The sequence below is a fragment of the Mirounga leonina genome, unplaced genomic scaffold (assembly GCF_011800145.1).
Source record: "Mirounga leonina isolate KUSES-001 unplaced genomic scaffold, KU_Mleo_1.0 Mir_115, whole genome shotgun sequence".
NCBI lineage: Eukaryota > Metazoa > Chordata > Mammalia > Carnivora > Phocidae > Mirounga > Mirounga leonina.
Window position 1 is genome coordinate 11,814,730 of NW_023270268.1, and position 15,880 is coordinate 11,830,609.

At 34.7% G+C, this 15,880-nt stretch overlaps 1 protein-coding gene across 1 annotated transcript in view; it reads right to left on the bottom strand.

Moving 5' to 3' along the window:
- The window catches only part of STT3B (STT3 oligosaccharyltransferase complex catalytic subunit B), a 100,647-nt gene that overhangs the window by 21,381 nt on the left and 63,386 nt on the right, over positions 1-15,880 (bottom strand). The window contains exons 4-5 of the mRNA XM_034993270.1: positions 15,461-15,526; positions 13,657-13,756 (exon numbers count right to left, since the gene is read on the bottom strand). Of these exons, the coding sequence (XP_034849161.1) occupies positions 13,657-13,756; positions 15,461-15,526 (166 nt within the window). The remainder of the gene's footprint in view (positions 1-13,656; positions 13,757-15,460; positions 15,527-15,880) is intronic.

The window sequence follows — 15,880 nt, forward strand, 5'->3', positions numbered from 1 at the left end:
TCCATAGTTGTTGGCAAATAAACTACGCTATTAGGAAAAAAGACTGTGGTGTATTTAGGAAGAGAACTGTTATAGTTTATCTATCCATATTCTACATTGTATGTAGCACAGCATTCAGCATACACTTCTCTCCCCCAACTCAGCTGAGAAAGAATGTTTATTTGCTTTCAAAAGAAACCCATCTATGGAAGGTAAACCATGGGCTAATGGTTCAAATGTTAAGTTGTCTCCCAAGCTGTATGGTAAGAGATGACTACAGTGTTAGGAAAAGGGCTAAGAAGCTCAAGTAAATTTAATAGGAAGGACCAGTGTATGTGAACAGTTTCCAATATGCCCAAGATAATGGAGAACTGGTTGTCTAGAGGAGACTACAAAAGTAGTCCACCTAATAATGCACATTCCAGGAATATTAATTATGGAATGGAATTATCCTCAGTGAGGTACTTGAACACAAATGCATAAAAGTCTTTTATTATGTGACTCAAACTGTCAATCAATTTGGTTAATGGGATTTCTAGTATCAGCATGTTTCTATCAGTGTTGTGTAGACGCACTGGCAAAGAGTCACTGAGGCAGAAACAGAAAAAAATGGAAACAAGTGATCCTGATCTTGAACACCTACTTAAAAAATTTCAGTTTTCTCACTACAGAATGAGGGTTTGGACAAAAAGATTTGTAGATCAACCCCCACCCTTACAATAATAACCTAAGATTCTATGACCAACAGGCCTTACTAGACACCTACTGCCGAGAAATCAAACCCTAGACAAATACTGAACACACAGAGGCACACTAAAGAGGCCAGGTCTGGGAAAACCTTATGTCATTTATGTATTTTATTTATAGTTAAGTCTACTTATGTCCAAACAGCATAGCCTCTTAGGCTAGATTTCTCTTTCTTATAAACACTAATGAACACTGAATGTTATAATACTGTCACAAAATTTGTATTAAATATGATAAATGGCACATGATGAATAAAAAATAAAGCCTTTTTAAAAAAACTTGAGATATTTATGTATAATCATTTAAAAGTGAACATTTTAGAAGTATTTAGTACATTCACAATGTTATGCAAATACCACCGCTCTCTAGTCCCAAAATGTTTTCATCACCCCAAAAGAAAACCCCACACTCATTAAGCAGCTGCTCCCCATTCCCCCATCCCAGTGCAAGTTAAACACAAATCTTCATTTGTCTCTATGAGTTACTAGTTTGTTCTAATTGCAAAAGCAATATGTTTTGTGTTTTAGAAAAAAATAAAAAGTAGAAAGTCTCTAGCTCATTTACTTCTTTAAGTCACATTTTCGAGAAATAATCACTAAAATGTATGGTGAGCACACATAAACATATTCACATTCTCTCTTTTCAAACTGGACTATTATATGCTTGGCAATATAAAAACGTAAGCAACCACTTGCTTGGGAACTATCGAAGTTTCCTCTCAGGGATCTGCCCATTTCCAGACTTATTCAAAAAGAAGAATAAACCTCCTAATATTCTCAATTCGGTGGTTTTATGCAACCCCACAGAGACACTGTCATTGGTAAAGAAAAAACTCTTCATATAGAAACAGATGCACTAGAATTCAAGTTATTTAATAAGAGTGATGGAGAGTTGTTCAAGAAAAAGAACCTCAATCTCAGAAAACATAAAAGACCAGGTGGGACTTTAATTTGTATTACTTTGTAAACATAGGTTAATATAAAAAAAATGAATTAATAGAAAGAAGTAACTTCAACAATATTTTACCTTTGAATGCCCTTATCCATATTAGATATGCACCAATGATACAAAGCTGGTAAATGATATATGTAATAATCGAAAGTCACCATTTTCTTCTAAGAGAACTGGATTCATGTTTTCCCTAATTTTATATTTTTTGGATCACTGATCCTGTGATGTTTACATAGGGGGATATATGTTCCTCCTCACAGCACTTTTTACTACACAGACAAATATTTCTATTTAAAAAAGTCAGGATTGCTTGCCAGGTAATAAAAAATATCACAAACTCATCTTGCTTAATATTGTCCTTCTCCTTGATTCTGTAAAATTAAATATGCATTTCTGTACCTCAATTTAAATTCCATTTACAGAGCTATGTTTTAAAACACAGAAAATAAGAATTAGATATACTTGGGTGGAAAGAAATAGTGAAGTGACTCTCAATTCTTAAAAATAAACAAAATCTTCACTATAAAGTGAAAACATTTTCCTCCAGGCTTTGTACAATAGCATCTAACAGTGTGTTTAAAAATTACCTAATTAATTCATTCAAATATAAACTTTATGTCATTATGGTCAAGGCATTCTAAGAATACAAAAAAGCTATTAAGATCAATTCCATCCTCTAAGAGTTAGACATCTAATTGGGAAAATCAGAGATGTACATAACTACAATACAATGAAGCAAGTACATGTCACATCGGTGAAAAAGCCTGACTCTACAAAAACTCAAGGAGGGAGAGATCTCTTCTTGACATCAGCACTGAAGAGGCAGTGGAAACCATCTCTGTCATTCTCCAATGTTCTCAGAAGACCTCAACAACACAAACTCACAGATAGCAATCATTCCCAATTCTTCCTATGAACTCTCTAAGGAAACTTGACCAAATTACTTACTATCCATATCCAGCACGACTTTTTATCCATCCATGTTAACCTACTTCTTTTACCCTTTAAACCAGAAGAACAAAGATTTCCACCAAAGTAGTGATCTCTAAGAAAATGCACAATGCCAAAAATGTTGTAAATCATTTATTACATCATGAAAATGTTACCACACTGCCATCCTGTGGAAGCACAGTTACTGGCATTCACTACTGCACATGATGTTCTCAATGTACTCAAAGAATTCCAGAAAAAATTGCCATTAGATATTTTACAAGGTATACTATTCTGTTTGATTATTTCCAGCCAAAGAAAATCTCTTTGACTTGGGTCAAATACTAATCTTCTAAACAGAGCCTAAACATCTTTCACTGTTAAAATACCTTATTTTTTATCCAAGGGGTAGGGCCAAAATGAAACAGAAAACTGCTGTCCTTAAGGCACACAAATAAGTTGTTCTATAAAAGGTACTGAAACTTCTGATTCAAGCTCCATTAAAATTTTAAGTTGTCAAGAAGCTCCTGTTGTTCCCCAAAATAACCTTTAAGTACCTTCTCCCTGACAAAGCAAAGACTTATGTTGATGGTACTCTATACTTATAAGATACTGTTGTACTTCCTTTTACTTAAAGTTGGAAAAGGTTTTGTGAATAATAAATTTCCATTAACTAGGATCCACCATTGCTGGAATGGTGGGGGGTGGGAGGGATGGGGTGGCTGGGTGACAGACATCGGGGAGGGTATGTGCTATGGTGAGCGCTGTGAATTGTTAAGACTGTTGAATCACAGACCTGTACCTCTGAAACAAGTAATACATTATATGTTTAAAAAAAAAAAGAAGATAGCAGGAAGGGAAAAATGAAGGGGAGGAAATCGGAGGGGGAGATGAACCATGAGAGACTATGCACTCTGAGAAACAAACTGAGGGTTCTAGAGGGGAGGGGGGTGGGGGGATGGGTTAGCCTGGTGATGGGTATTAAAGAGGGCGCGTACTCAATGGAGAACTGGGTGTTATACGCAAACAGTGAATCACGGAACACTACATCAAAAACTAATGATGTGATGCATGGTGATTAACATAATAAAAACAAAACAAAACAAAACTAGGATCCACCATTAAATCACCGTAGCATTTCTGAGTTCCTTCATCTCCTGGTTGATATTTAATGGAAAGGGCTAACAAAATATTCCTTTGCCATTCTTCTTTTCTCTCAACCAAAACAGTATTAACCAAAAGAAACACCGTGGGGAAATATTTGAAAATCCAACCAATTTTGCTTTATTATTAACAAATATGATTAAAGGACTGTAAGACTGCTGAAGCCTTTTCATAAAGATACTCTACTACTTGGTTACTGCGAATCCTGGGTAAATAAGCAGAATGAAGAATGATAAGAAACTTATATGAATTAAAGCTTAAAACAAACAAACAAAAAAACCCACATAAAAATATGAATTCTTCTTCTTAATGATTAACAAACATATATAAGGAAAATAATTTTTCTTTTCCAAAAACACTGCCCATCACTATGTAGAGAATGAACCTTTGTGGGCTTTTTTTTTTTTTTAAGATTTTATTTATTTATTTGAGATAGTGAGAGCGAGCGAGAGCACGAGCTGGGAGACAGAGGGAGAGGGAGAGGAAGAGGGAGAAGCAGGCTCCCCACTGAGGCTCAGGGTTCGATCCCAGGACCCTTAAATAATTAACTCCTTTAGAGCTAAGATTAGTTACTAAACTTAATATGCAAAGAAGCAGTAACAGACAAATATCAGCAACCTTAATTCACTCATAAACTAAGTAAAACAAAACAAAGAATTTAAACCATGCAGAGTCACAAATCACGTTATCACTAAAAAACTAAATTTGTTTAGGTTCTTCTTAATGTATCTCTTAATGTCAACTACTATTGCTAACTAGGTTTCTAAATTCATTTAAATAATACCACGAAGAATCTGTTAATTTATACTACACAAAAGCAAGTCTTCTGGACTATGAAACAAGATTCTCAGTAAGAACAGATCCTTAAAGGAAATCTCAGATAAAATGTATAAAATGATTCACTGCTTCTGTTTAGTTTGTAGAACATGAACATTCGTTGTTTCTATTCACTGAAGAAACCTTTTTGATTAAGCTAATGATTACTGCTAAATCATAGGTAAGACTCTTGTTCTATATATCCTGGGTCTTAAAATAAGACGACAGCAGAAGACTAACCCTTTGCAAACTAAATAATATTAACAATACAGATAGCAGAAGCAACAGCATCTTCAAGTGCACACCTAGATATAAAATTTCCCCCCAAATAACCATTAAAGTACCCACTGAAAAAGTTGTAAAAGGAATCCTTAAGTATTATAATCTAGGCTAAGGAAAATTTCCCCATCCCTTTCCTCCAATAATTAGTTTCAATGCTTACTACAGGACAGTCATCTGGAAAATTCACTTTATTGAACTAATACTGCAAAAGAACTTTAAAATGAAAACTTCATACAAAAATTGGGGGGGGGGGACAAATTGCTAAATTTAGGCAGTTATGGTAGTCCCTGTTTGTCTGTCTGCTCTTGGCTCATGTTCCCTTGAAGGTACAATAAAGAAGAAAGGCAAACCAATTAACTCAAGATAAAACATCATGGACAAATTGAACATTCTAGGTAGCATGGGAAAATCATGCTTTAGTGTTATATGGACATATTCATTCCTTATAAAAATCTATTTATAGGCTATAAATGTAATCTTTCATTGTGGTAAAAATTTATCTGCCACAAATATAAAACTTTTATACTTTATTACTTTCAATATCTCAGATCAAAACTATCAAAATGATTTTAGTTTATTTACATACAGAATCCCTTTTAGGAGTTATTTTATAATAAAAGTTACTATTTAGAGTAGGTTTTAAAGATGTTCTATTACCTATAACTGTGTATCAGCATAAAAGGGAAAGACACCACTTTGATATTTAGTATTTCTAGCCCATCAATTGTTACTGGCAATTAAAAAAATTGTATTTCTGTATAAGAAACATAATTCTTATGTTGTTTTTTTTAATTCTCAGCTGATTTAGAGATGTCATTTTAGAAAAAATTATTCTATGTCTAGGTGTAATTTTTTTCTTCTCTGAGTTTTCATTTATTTAACTGTAAAATGCAGGTAACTCTAATTTCTTGGGAAAATTACCCTGTAAGACAATAGAAGTTATGTGCAAGACCAGGAATGACACTTCTCTTCTATTCCATCAATTACCCCATGCATCTACCTCAGTACGCTATTGCCCTATAGTCTTTGACTAACAATACTCCTAAGGCCTTAGAATGGAATATGTTAATAAAGATAAGTATTAGTACAGATAATAAAGAGTCAGTGTCATAAATACTTTACCTGTTAAACTTCATGTGAACAAATGGGAGCTGTTTCTGATCTTAAGCCAACAAAATTAAAGCCTGTCATAGTGTTTTTCAAGGGACATTACCAAAACAAAGAATTCTATATATTTCAAAAAATAAAACTGGTAGTCTTCCCTATTTAAGCAGATATCAGATTTTATTTTTAACAAGAATGCATTTAGGAGCAGAGATAGGAAAGTGTATTTGTGTCTAAGTAGAAATTAATGATGGTAGCTAAATCTTTTTTGTTTTTTTTTAAGATTTATTTATTTGAGAGCGCGAGAATGAGAGAGAGAGAGTACATGAGAGGGGGGAGGGTTAGAGGGAGAAGCAGGCTCCTCGCCAAGCAGGGAGCCCAATGTGGGACTCGATCCAGGGACTCCAGGATCATGACCTGAGCCGAAGGCAGTCGCTTAACCAACTGAGCCACCCAGGCGCCCCGATGGTAGCTAAATCTTAAAAGGGTAGATACTGGAAAATAAAAACCAAGAAATAGGAGTTTCAAGTTGTGCTACTATGTTTTATAAGAAGAAATATATATTTGGTCTTCATCCACTGTTCCTCGCACAGAGCTCCTAAAACTGGTGGAATTTCCTAAGTGATGAGAATGATTAAGATGTCTTTTATTATGTTTCTGAGGTGACTTTTGCATCTCACATAAGGATAAAGGCTGGCTGCCAAAGGGAACCACATGATTAGTGGGTTGGAATATCAATCCCACCCCCCTGACCTCCAGGGATGGGTGAGAGGTTAAAGATTGAATTCAATCACCAATGGCCAATGGTTTAATCAATCATGACTGTAATGAACCTCCATAAAACCTCAAAAGGACAGGGTTCCAAGAGCTTCAGGTTGAATAAGTGGAATTTGGGGAAAGTGGAGTGCCTGGCAAGAGCATGGAAGCTCCATGTTCCTTCCCCATACCTGGCCCAATGCATCTCTTCCATCCGGCTGTTCCTGAATTACATCCTTTTATAATATACCTGTACTCTTATAATTACTCTAGCAAATTAGTCAAACCAAGGAGGGGATCATGGGAACCTCTGACTCACAGCCATATGGTCAGAAGCACAGGTAACAAACCTGGACTTGTGACTGGCATATAAAGCAGAGGCCAGTCTTGTGGGACTGAACCTTAACCTGTGGCATCTGATGCTACCTAAGGATAGATGGTATCAGAATTGAGTTGAGTGGTAGGACACTCTGCTGGTGTCAGAGAACTGTTTGATGGTGTGGGAAAACCACCCCCACACGTTGGAACTGATGACAGGAACCCTTTAGAAGCTTATTAGTGGTAAAAAGCAAAAGAAACCACTGAAAGAACTGAAAGTGGCTGTCTCAGATAAGAATTTAGGGAGCGAGCCAATCAAGGAAATGGAAAAAAAGACCTGCTGATTTTGCTTATAAGCCTTGTAGTAATATTGGACTTTCTCAATTATATACATTATATTTTAAAATTATAAGTAAAAATAAGCACACCACTCTATTATTAAGTTGTGTTTTAGTTGCTATTTGGTACTTTATGTAACAGACCAGTGTTATTTCTCTGCTATTTTTCTCATAATCAAAAATAGTTGTAGTGAAAGTTTATTTTCATTAAAAAAAAAAATCTTTAGATATCCTCAGTCTTTATAATCACCTCTCAGCCTCTGGAATTCTTTCTTCCTGTCTAATTATTCCTTCATAATTTTAACATCAACAGCAAGAGGCAAACACTTAAACAGCACTTTTCATTTAACCTTAAAATTCTGCAAGGTGGCAATTATCTCCATTTGATTCATGAGGACATTAAGGCATAAAGAAAGTAAGTAATCTGCCCAAAGTTGCACCACTAGTAAGTGACTAGACCAGGAATTGAATCCTGTTAATTTGGCTCTGCAGTTCATATTCTTACCCCATTATGGCACCTCTCATTTATGGTTACATCATCACAAACCCTCTGTAAGTCTGTTTCTATACTATTTTCTCCTCTCAAGATCAAGATTTATCTCTAAAACTTTCAGGACATAGTCAGTTGGAAAGCCTAACAAGACTTTCCTGAAACTCAAAAGTCAAAACTGATTTTCACAGACTCCTTCCCATTTCCATTTTGTTAATATGCTATAATTACATTGTAATAATGAAATTATGTTGTATAGTATAAGCTCCCTCGAAAAAGACCATCTTTTGATCATCTGTGCATTCTAATGGCTGGCACAAAACGTAGTATCTATTAAATATCTAATTCTCTAGTGAACCGATTTGCTTAAATTTCCTCCAAAAAAAGGTAAAATTGGACAAACTAAATTTTAGTGCTTCCAGCTTTTGTATCCTAGAATTTTTACATGCAATTTTTCTTTTAAGTTTTTCTGTTGTTTAGCATTAGATATATTTTGTTTATATATGCCAAGTATAAATATGATGCCTAAAATTTATGGTTTTACTTTTATTTTTTGGTTTTACTTTTTAATTAAAAAAAAATTTTTAAGTAAGCTCTATGCCTAATGTGGAGCTTGAACTCATGACCCTGAGATCAAGAGTTACATGCTCCATGCAATGAGCCAGCCAGGTGCTTTCCTAGTCTTAATTCACTTAATAGCAGGATTCTCTTTCTTCACTCACAAACTCTACAATCCTAGAATAATTTGTACAGAACTAAAATATATGGTATGTCTATAATACTTAACTCTTTATATGATGGTTCCACCAGTAAATATTACCATAAAAATACATTTTAGATAAAAAAATGATTCTGTTTAAAAAAAAAAAAAGTGATTCTGTTACTCTCCTTACTCAAATGACCTTACTAAAACAGGCAATAGGGGTGCCTGGGTGGCTCAGTTGGTTAAGCGACTGCCTTCGGCTCAGGTCATGATCCTGGAGTCCCGGGATCGAGTCCCACATCAGGCTCCCTGCTCAGCAGGGAGTCTGCTTCTCCCTCTGACCCTCCCCCCTCTCATGCTCTATCTCATTCTCTCTCTCAAATGAATAAATAAAATCTTTAAAAAAAATAAAAATAAAATAAAACAGACAATAAACAAATTCCTCAGTGACATTTAAAAATCATTTATCAATACTAGAAACTAATTTCTTCCCTCTCATTAAATTATTATTCTAATTTAATGAGACCCTTAACAACCATCAGAGATAAAATTCACATTCCTGTAAATGAAAAAGCAAGTCTCATTTATTGTGAATTCAGTACATGCTCATTGTAGAAAATCTGGAAAGCAGAGAAAAGTATGAAGAAAAAATATCAGTAGTAATCCTTATTGTCTTCCTGCCTTTTATTAACATTTTCCTATATCATCAAATACCAACTTTAATGATGCCATAATATTTCATATGATATGGCAACACTACAATTTAAGTGTAACTTAAATGTCCAATAGAGAAAATAAAATTTAAATCTGGGCATTTAAACTATTTTCACAATTATAACTTACATCACAGTGAACACCCCTAAATATGTCTTCATATCTTTAATAATTTCATGATAAAAAGTGATAAACTTTATAAAGGCTAAATAACTTCACATCCCATTAGTGTTAGGTGATACCTGCAAACCAGTCTTTCTATAAATGCAAAATAAGATATGGGTGTTCTTTTTTCTTGTTAAAACATCAGAATCCTATTTGTAACGTATTTCATATCCCAATATAGTGACATATACCAAGTACAAAATATAACTTCACAAAATAATTTAACTTTATACAACAATTCCTCCCCACCCAAATTTCAAGTAGTAGGGGCTTTTCTTATCCCTTAACCCCCCAATTCCCCCCATTCCTGTGCCACACCTACCCTATACAACCACATTATCTTCCATGTGCCCCCCTTTCCACATATGAACAAACTTGAGTTTTCCTTGGCTTACCAACAGATTCTAAATACTCATGCAAAAAATTTACTGAAAGGGAAAACCATTTTTCATAATTATTTCAAATGATTCATTTTTACTTCATTTAATTTGATACTGAGAACTCAATCAAATGTATGGTTATGAGTTTGCCATTTATCAATCATTATTTCTTTAAATGTTTCTACTCATAAGGAGAGAGAACTACAAACAAAGGATGTTATGTGGTAAAATCAGAGGACAACCTGTATATATACTTTATAATGCTTTCATATTTTTCAGGACCATTAGGTTAAACTGAACTTAAATCTTTTTTTTTTTTTTTTAATTTATTTGACAGAGAGAGACACAGCGAGAGAGGGAACACAAGCAGGGAGAGTGGGAGAGGGAGAAGTAGGCTTCCCACGGAGCAAGGAGCCCGATGCGGGGCTTGATCCCAGGACCCCGGGATCACGACCCGAGCCAAAGGCAGACGCTTAATGACTGAGCCACCCAGGCGCCCCAAACTGAACTTAAATCTTGATACATTTAGGATAAAGAAAGAGAATTGACTGTTCTATACCATCACTTTCCATCCATTTAGAAGTAAACTATGAAAGAGCATAAAAATCACCTAAAATACTCTTAGTTATATGAATGGAATAAGCGATTAAGGAACAAGGAAGATGGTATAGAGTCTGAATACTATGAAATTACCTGAGGCGTTCACTAATCTAACTTCACACATATATATAATATGCCCAAACTATTTTATTTTTCTTCCCCCTGAAAAGAAGAAATATTTTCAAGAACCAACTAAAGCAGTATTGAGTACTTTTGTAAAGTTACCAGAGAAATCCTATTCATCAAATACAAGGTCTTTTCTTAATTCTCACCCTACTAGATCTTAGTGCTAATACTCAAAGGAATTGGACACTGCTCATGTTTTAAACTTTTATGTAGAAAATCCTTTCATTTGACCTCTTTAACAATGTATTTATCTTGCTACTTCTGACTACTTTGGCTCTTCTTCCTCTCCCTGATTCAAGGACATTTAACAAGTCTATCCCTTAATCTGCTGCCCACTCTAATCCCCTGACCATTAAATTTTCAAGACCTGGGGCACCTGTGTGGCTCAGGTGGTTGGGCATATTACTCTTGATTTTGGTGCAGGTTGTGATCTTGGGGTCACTGGATTGAGCCCTGAGTTGGTCTCTGTGCTCGACTGGGAGTCAGCCTGAGATTCTCTCTCTCCCTCTGCCACCCCCTAAAATAAATACACAAATCTTTAGGGAAAAAAAATAAATTTTCAAGACCCAAAAGTTTTTAAATTAAATAACCTCATAGCTCCCCCCATTACCATTTAACTTTAAAAAAAATCCTTTCCTTATATATTTCTAAAACAGGAAGTTGAAACTTATAGTTGAATCTATCATTCTCCTTTCTGGATCCCAAAGACTGTTTACAGTGTGTTCAGAGTAGAAATGTATCACAGGTTGATGTATTTCAACAGTAAGGTATTTATTTATATGGTAGGCACACAGTTACAGTAATTTTTAACATCATGGGTTATGTAGCCATAAGTTCAAGCTTTACCCACATGATCTTGAACAAATTACATCCTTGTTTCTCCATCTGTAAAAATGAGGATAGTAACAGTATGTACTACACACAGTGTGGTTATGAAAATTAGTTAAATACATGTAAAAAACTCAGGACAGTTTGTGGTGTAAAATAAGCACTCAATATATATTAATAATTTCAGTAGTGACTGTAATAAAGTATGATAAAAATGACTACATATGAATTTAATTGATATGATTCATATACTATAAAATTCACCCTTTTAAATGTACCATTGAGTGGTTGTTTTTTTTTTTTATTATGGTCACAAAGTTGTATCTATTACCACTACCTAATTCCAGAACATTTCCTCATCCCAAAAGAAACCCCATACCCAATAGCAGTTACTCTTCCCACTCCCCAAGCCCCTGGTAACCAATAAACCTACTTTCTGTTTCTCTCTTTTTAAAAATATTTTTATTTGTCAGAGAGAGAGAGCACAAGGAGGGGGGAGCATCAGGCAGAGGGAGAAGCAGGCTCCCCACTGAGCAAGGAGCCTGATGTGGAACTTGATCCCAGAACCCTGGGATCATGACCTGAGCTGAAGGCAGATATTTAACCGAATGAGCCGCCAGGTGTCTCCCACTTTCTGTCTGTAAGGATTTGTCTATTCTGAACATTTCATATAAAAAGAATCCTACAATACATGGCCTTATGCGTCTAGCTTATTTTACTTAGCATAATGTTTTCAAGGCTCATGATGTATCAGTACTTCATTCCTTTTTGTGGCTAAATATTCCACTGTATGAATATACCATACTTCATTTATCCATTCATCAGTTGATGGACATTGGGTTGTCTTCACTTGCTGGCTATTAGAAATAATGAATACTGCCATGAACATTAGTGTACAAGTTTTTGTGTGAATAATTACTTTCAATTCTCTAGGGTATATACATGGGAATAGAACTGCTGGGTCATATGGGAACTCTATGATTAAGTTTTTGAGGAACTGCCAAACTACTATGGTTTTTTTTTTCTTTAATTAAGTAAATAAGCTTTATATTTTTGTGTTACTGCTTACCAACATTACCATAATGGAATTGTATTATTTTACTAAGACACTGGGTTCAGACCACAACTTCTGATTAATTCAACATATAAAAGTTCTGTCATAGAAAATGAGCTCTAAGATTTGAGACATCTATCATTAAGCATCTTATTCAAAAGACATGTTTTAACCTAGAGAGAAAAAGATTTCATAGAAAAAAGGTTCAGTCTATGCTATTGTCTGAATGAGTGTGTCATCCCCCCACCCCCCAAATTCTTAAGTTTAAAACCTAATGCTCAAGGTGATGGTATTAGGAGGTAGCCTTTGGGAGGTAATAAGGTTCTGTGGGCTATGGGGAATAGTACCCTTTTAAAAGAGGTCCAGAGAACTAGTTCATCCCTTCTATCAGGTAAGGACAAAGCAAAAAGGTACCAGCTGTGAACCAGGAAAGAAGCCCTCACTAGAATGTGACCATTCTGGTACCTTAATCTTGGGACTCTCCAGCAACCTCCAGAACTGTGAGAAATTTCTGTTTTTTTGTTTTTTTTTTTAAGATTTTGTTTATTTATTTAACAGAGAGAGACTCAGAGAGAGAGGGAACACAAGCAGGGGGAGTGGGAAAGGGAGAAGTAGGCTTCCCGCTGAGCAGGTAGCTCGATGTGGGGCTTGATCCCAGCACCCTGGGATCATGACTTGAGCCGAAGGCAGATGCTTAACGATTGAGCCACCCAGGCGCCACCAGAAATTTCTGTTGTTTATATGCCACTTAGCCTGTAGTATTTTGTTTTAGCAGCCCAAATGGACTAAGATTGCCATATATTATACAGAGAGGGCTTTCAAAAGTTTATAAAACTGTTTACTTTGAGGATGTTCAATTTCATAGTGACTAAGCCAAATCTGAACAATACATATATATGAATGATTTTCACAATAGAATGCCCATTCCCGCCTCCCCCCCAAAAAAGGCTAGGCTGACAAATATTAAATCTAGTATGTGTAGACTCATTTCTACAAAAACAAAAGAAAAACTCATCAAGGAAAAGTTGGTAACAATGCACTTAGGTAAAAATGCCTGACCCACCTTATTAATACAAAAAGAGCAAAAAAATATATGAAATTATTTTTACCTTCTTATGGGTAATATGGCCAAACAGAAATAGCTGTTCAATGAAAAGAATGTATATGAAACATCTCTTACAAGCTGAAATTTCAAAAGTCAGATCACTTACCTATGTAGACTCTCTTGCTGTATCTCTGCATCAGTAATAACACAAATACATGCAGCGGAATAAGGTTAATGATAAACACATAGCCACCCCAAGCAGAGACCTAGGAGTTAAGAAATGCAAAGTTAAATAATTTAAGATGTTTGGTAAGTTTTATTTGTCATGACAATCTAAATATATAATGAATAGACATAAACACTAGGATTCTTAGCAATTGTGAGATATGCTTAAAATTGATTTATATAACCTACAAAAAACCTATTTCTACTTATTTTTCTTGATTATTAAAATAACACAATCCCATAAATCCAACATGCTTTTCTGTGTTCACTGGAGAAATGGTCAAATTAAACTAAGAACACTTCTAAGAACACTAATTTGTGAATCAGTAATAAGTCTTTCATGAAGGTAAGGATTCTTGGGATATAGATCATAAATTTTTAAAAGAAAAAAAGGGTTTTACTTCCCCCATTTTTGATAAGTACATTGCAAGACGCTTGACTGAGAATAAGAACAATCAATGTTAGCATCAGCCAACAAGTGAACTACAAGGAACACTCAGATAATCTGGATATGCTTTGAGATACTCAAAAGTGCTACCTTGAGTATAAATTATTTCCTACTAATGGATTACAAATCAAGATTCCATTTTAATGTTTAGCATGTATCATAAAATTAGAATAGCCTATTTAATCAGAATAAATGAGTATGTTCTGGTCTAATTTTTTTATGTGATTCTTTATTTTTTAAGTAAGCTATATGCCCAAAGTGGGGCTTGAACTCACGACCCTGAGATCAAGAGTCGCATGCTCTACCAACTGAGTCAGCCAGCCATCCCTATTCTGGTCTAAATTCATAAAAATTCTAAAGATAAGGTTTATTCTCAACCAATAGTATTACCTTTTTGAGTACATTCAATAGGCAATAAGCTCTTGTCAGTATCAAAGTTTTAGGTGTACTCTAATAATTAAAAGCTTAGAAGAACCATTTTACCAACAGTCATAGCAGGAGACTAGACATTCACATATATATTGTAACGATGCTACCCTTGTCTAAAATATCTCAGGACCACTTGTAATGAACTACCTGCCTTCAGTGTGCAATGCATATAAGAATATCAGTTTAGTGCTTCAGTCACATGCTATTTTGCACCAAAAACAATGTTACTCTGATTGAGCACAAGTCCTAACTGAAGGACTTCAAATTACTTTCAAAATTTTAATGTAAGCTTCGAAGAGAATGAGTTTGCTAGTACGTGGGTACAACTGCACAGAATGTGTCTCAGGCTTCAACCATTTTAAAAGGGGCATGGATAATTTGGATGCACAAATTCATGACATTTGTTTAAAATCAGAAAAAAAGCTACCTAAAATTATCACTAATTTTCAGCACAAGACTACCATATAGGCTGTGCTGTGGGGAAAAAAGGCAGGAGAATGAAGAGGTAATTCTGAACCCCAATCTTATCTATTGAAAAAAGTATGTAGGTAAGTTTTCCTGGAAGATAGGAACATTATTTAGATAAATTATACATTTGAAAAGGAAAATTTTTGTTTCACTTCCTGCAAATATATCTGAGGGCTTGAGTATTAGCCCTCCCACACACCCCAAGGATGGGAGTAGAGAAGAGGATGGCAGTAATGAATGGGAATACATTAAAATTCGGATCCTAAAAATTTCAGGAGAAAGGAAGTGAAGAACTCGTCCAGATGAGAAGAAAATGATGAAGAAGAGGAATTGGTCTGATTTCCGAATACTTGCTAGACCTCATATAGTTTCAAATATAGTTTCAAATATGAATTCTTACCATATAGAAATACGATAAGCAGCAGCACATTGTCCAAAAAACTGACCCAGTTTTTACAGATTTTACCTAAAACACAAACAAGCAAATGTTTACAAATGTTCCTGCTATTCAAACAAAGTTAAATATTTAGTACACTTGTACTACAAAAAGCCAAAGTTATATACTTAAAAAAAGTACAGAGGTTATTCAGATTTCAGATCCACTTATTATATGCATTTAGAACACTGGGCAACAGTCAGACATTTTATGAATAGCCCTGATTTTTCTGTTGTTGTTATGCAGGTTTCAGTAAAAATCATCTTAGAAGAAGCAAAACTGTATTTTTCTATTTGCTTTATTTTCTATTTTAAAATGATTAATATCAGCAAATTTGAGATTTTAACTAAATAAACTTGTTCAGCAAATCTACATTTTTACATA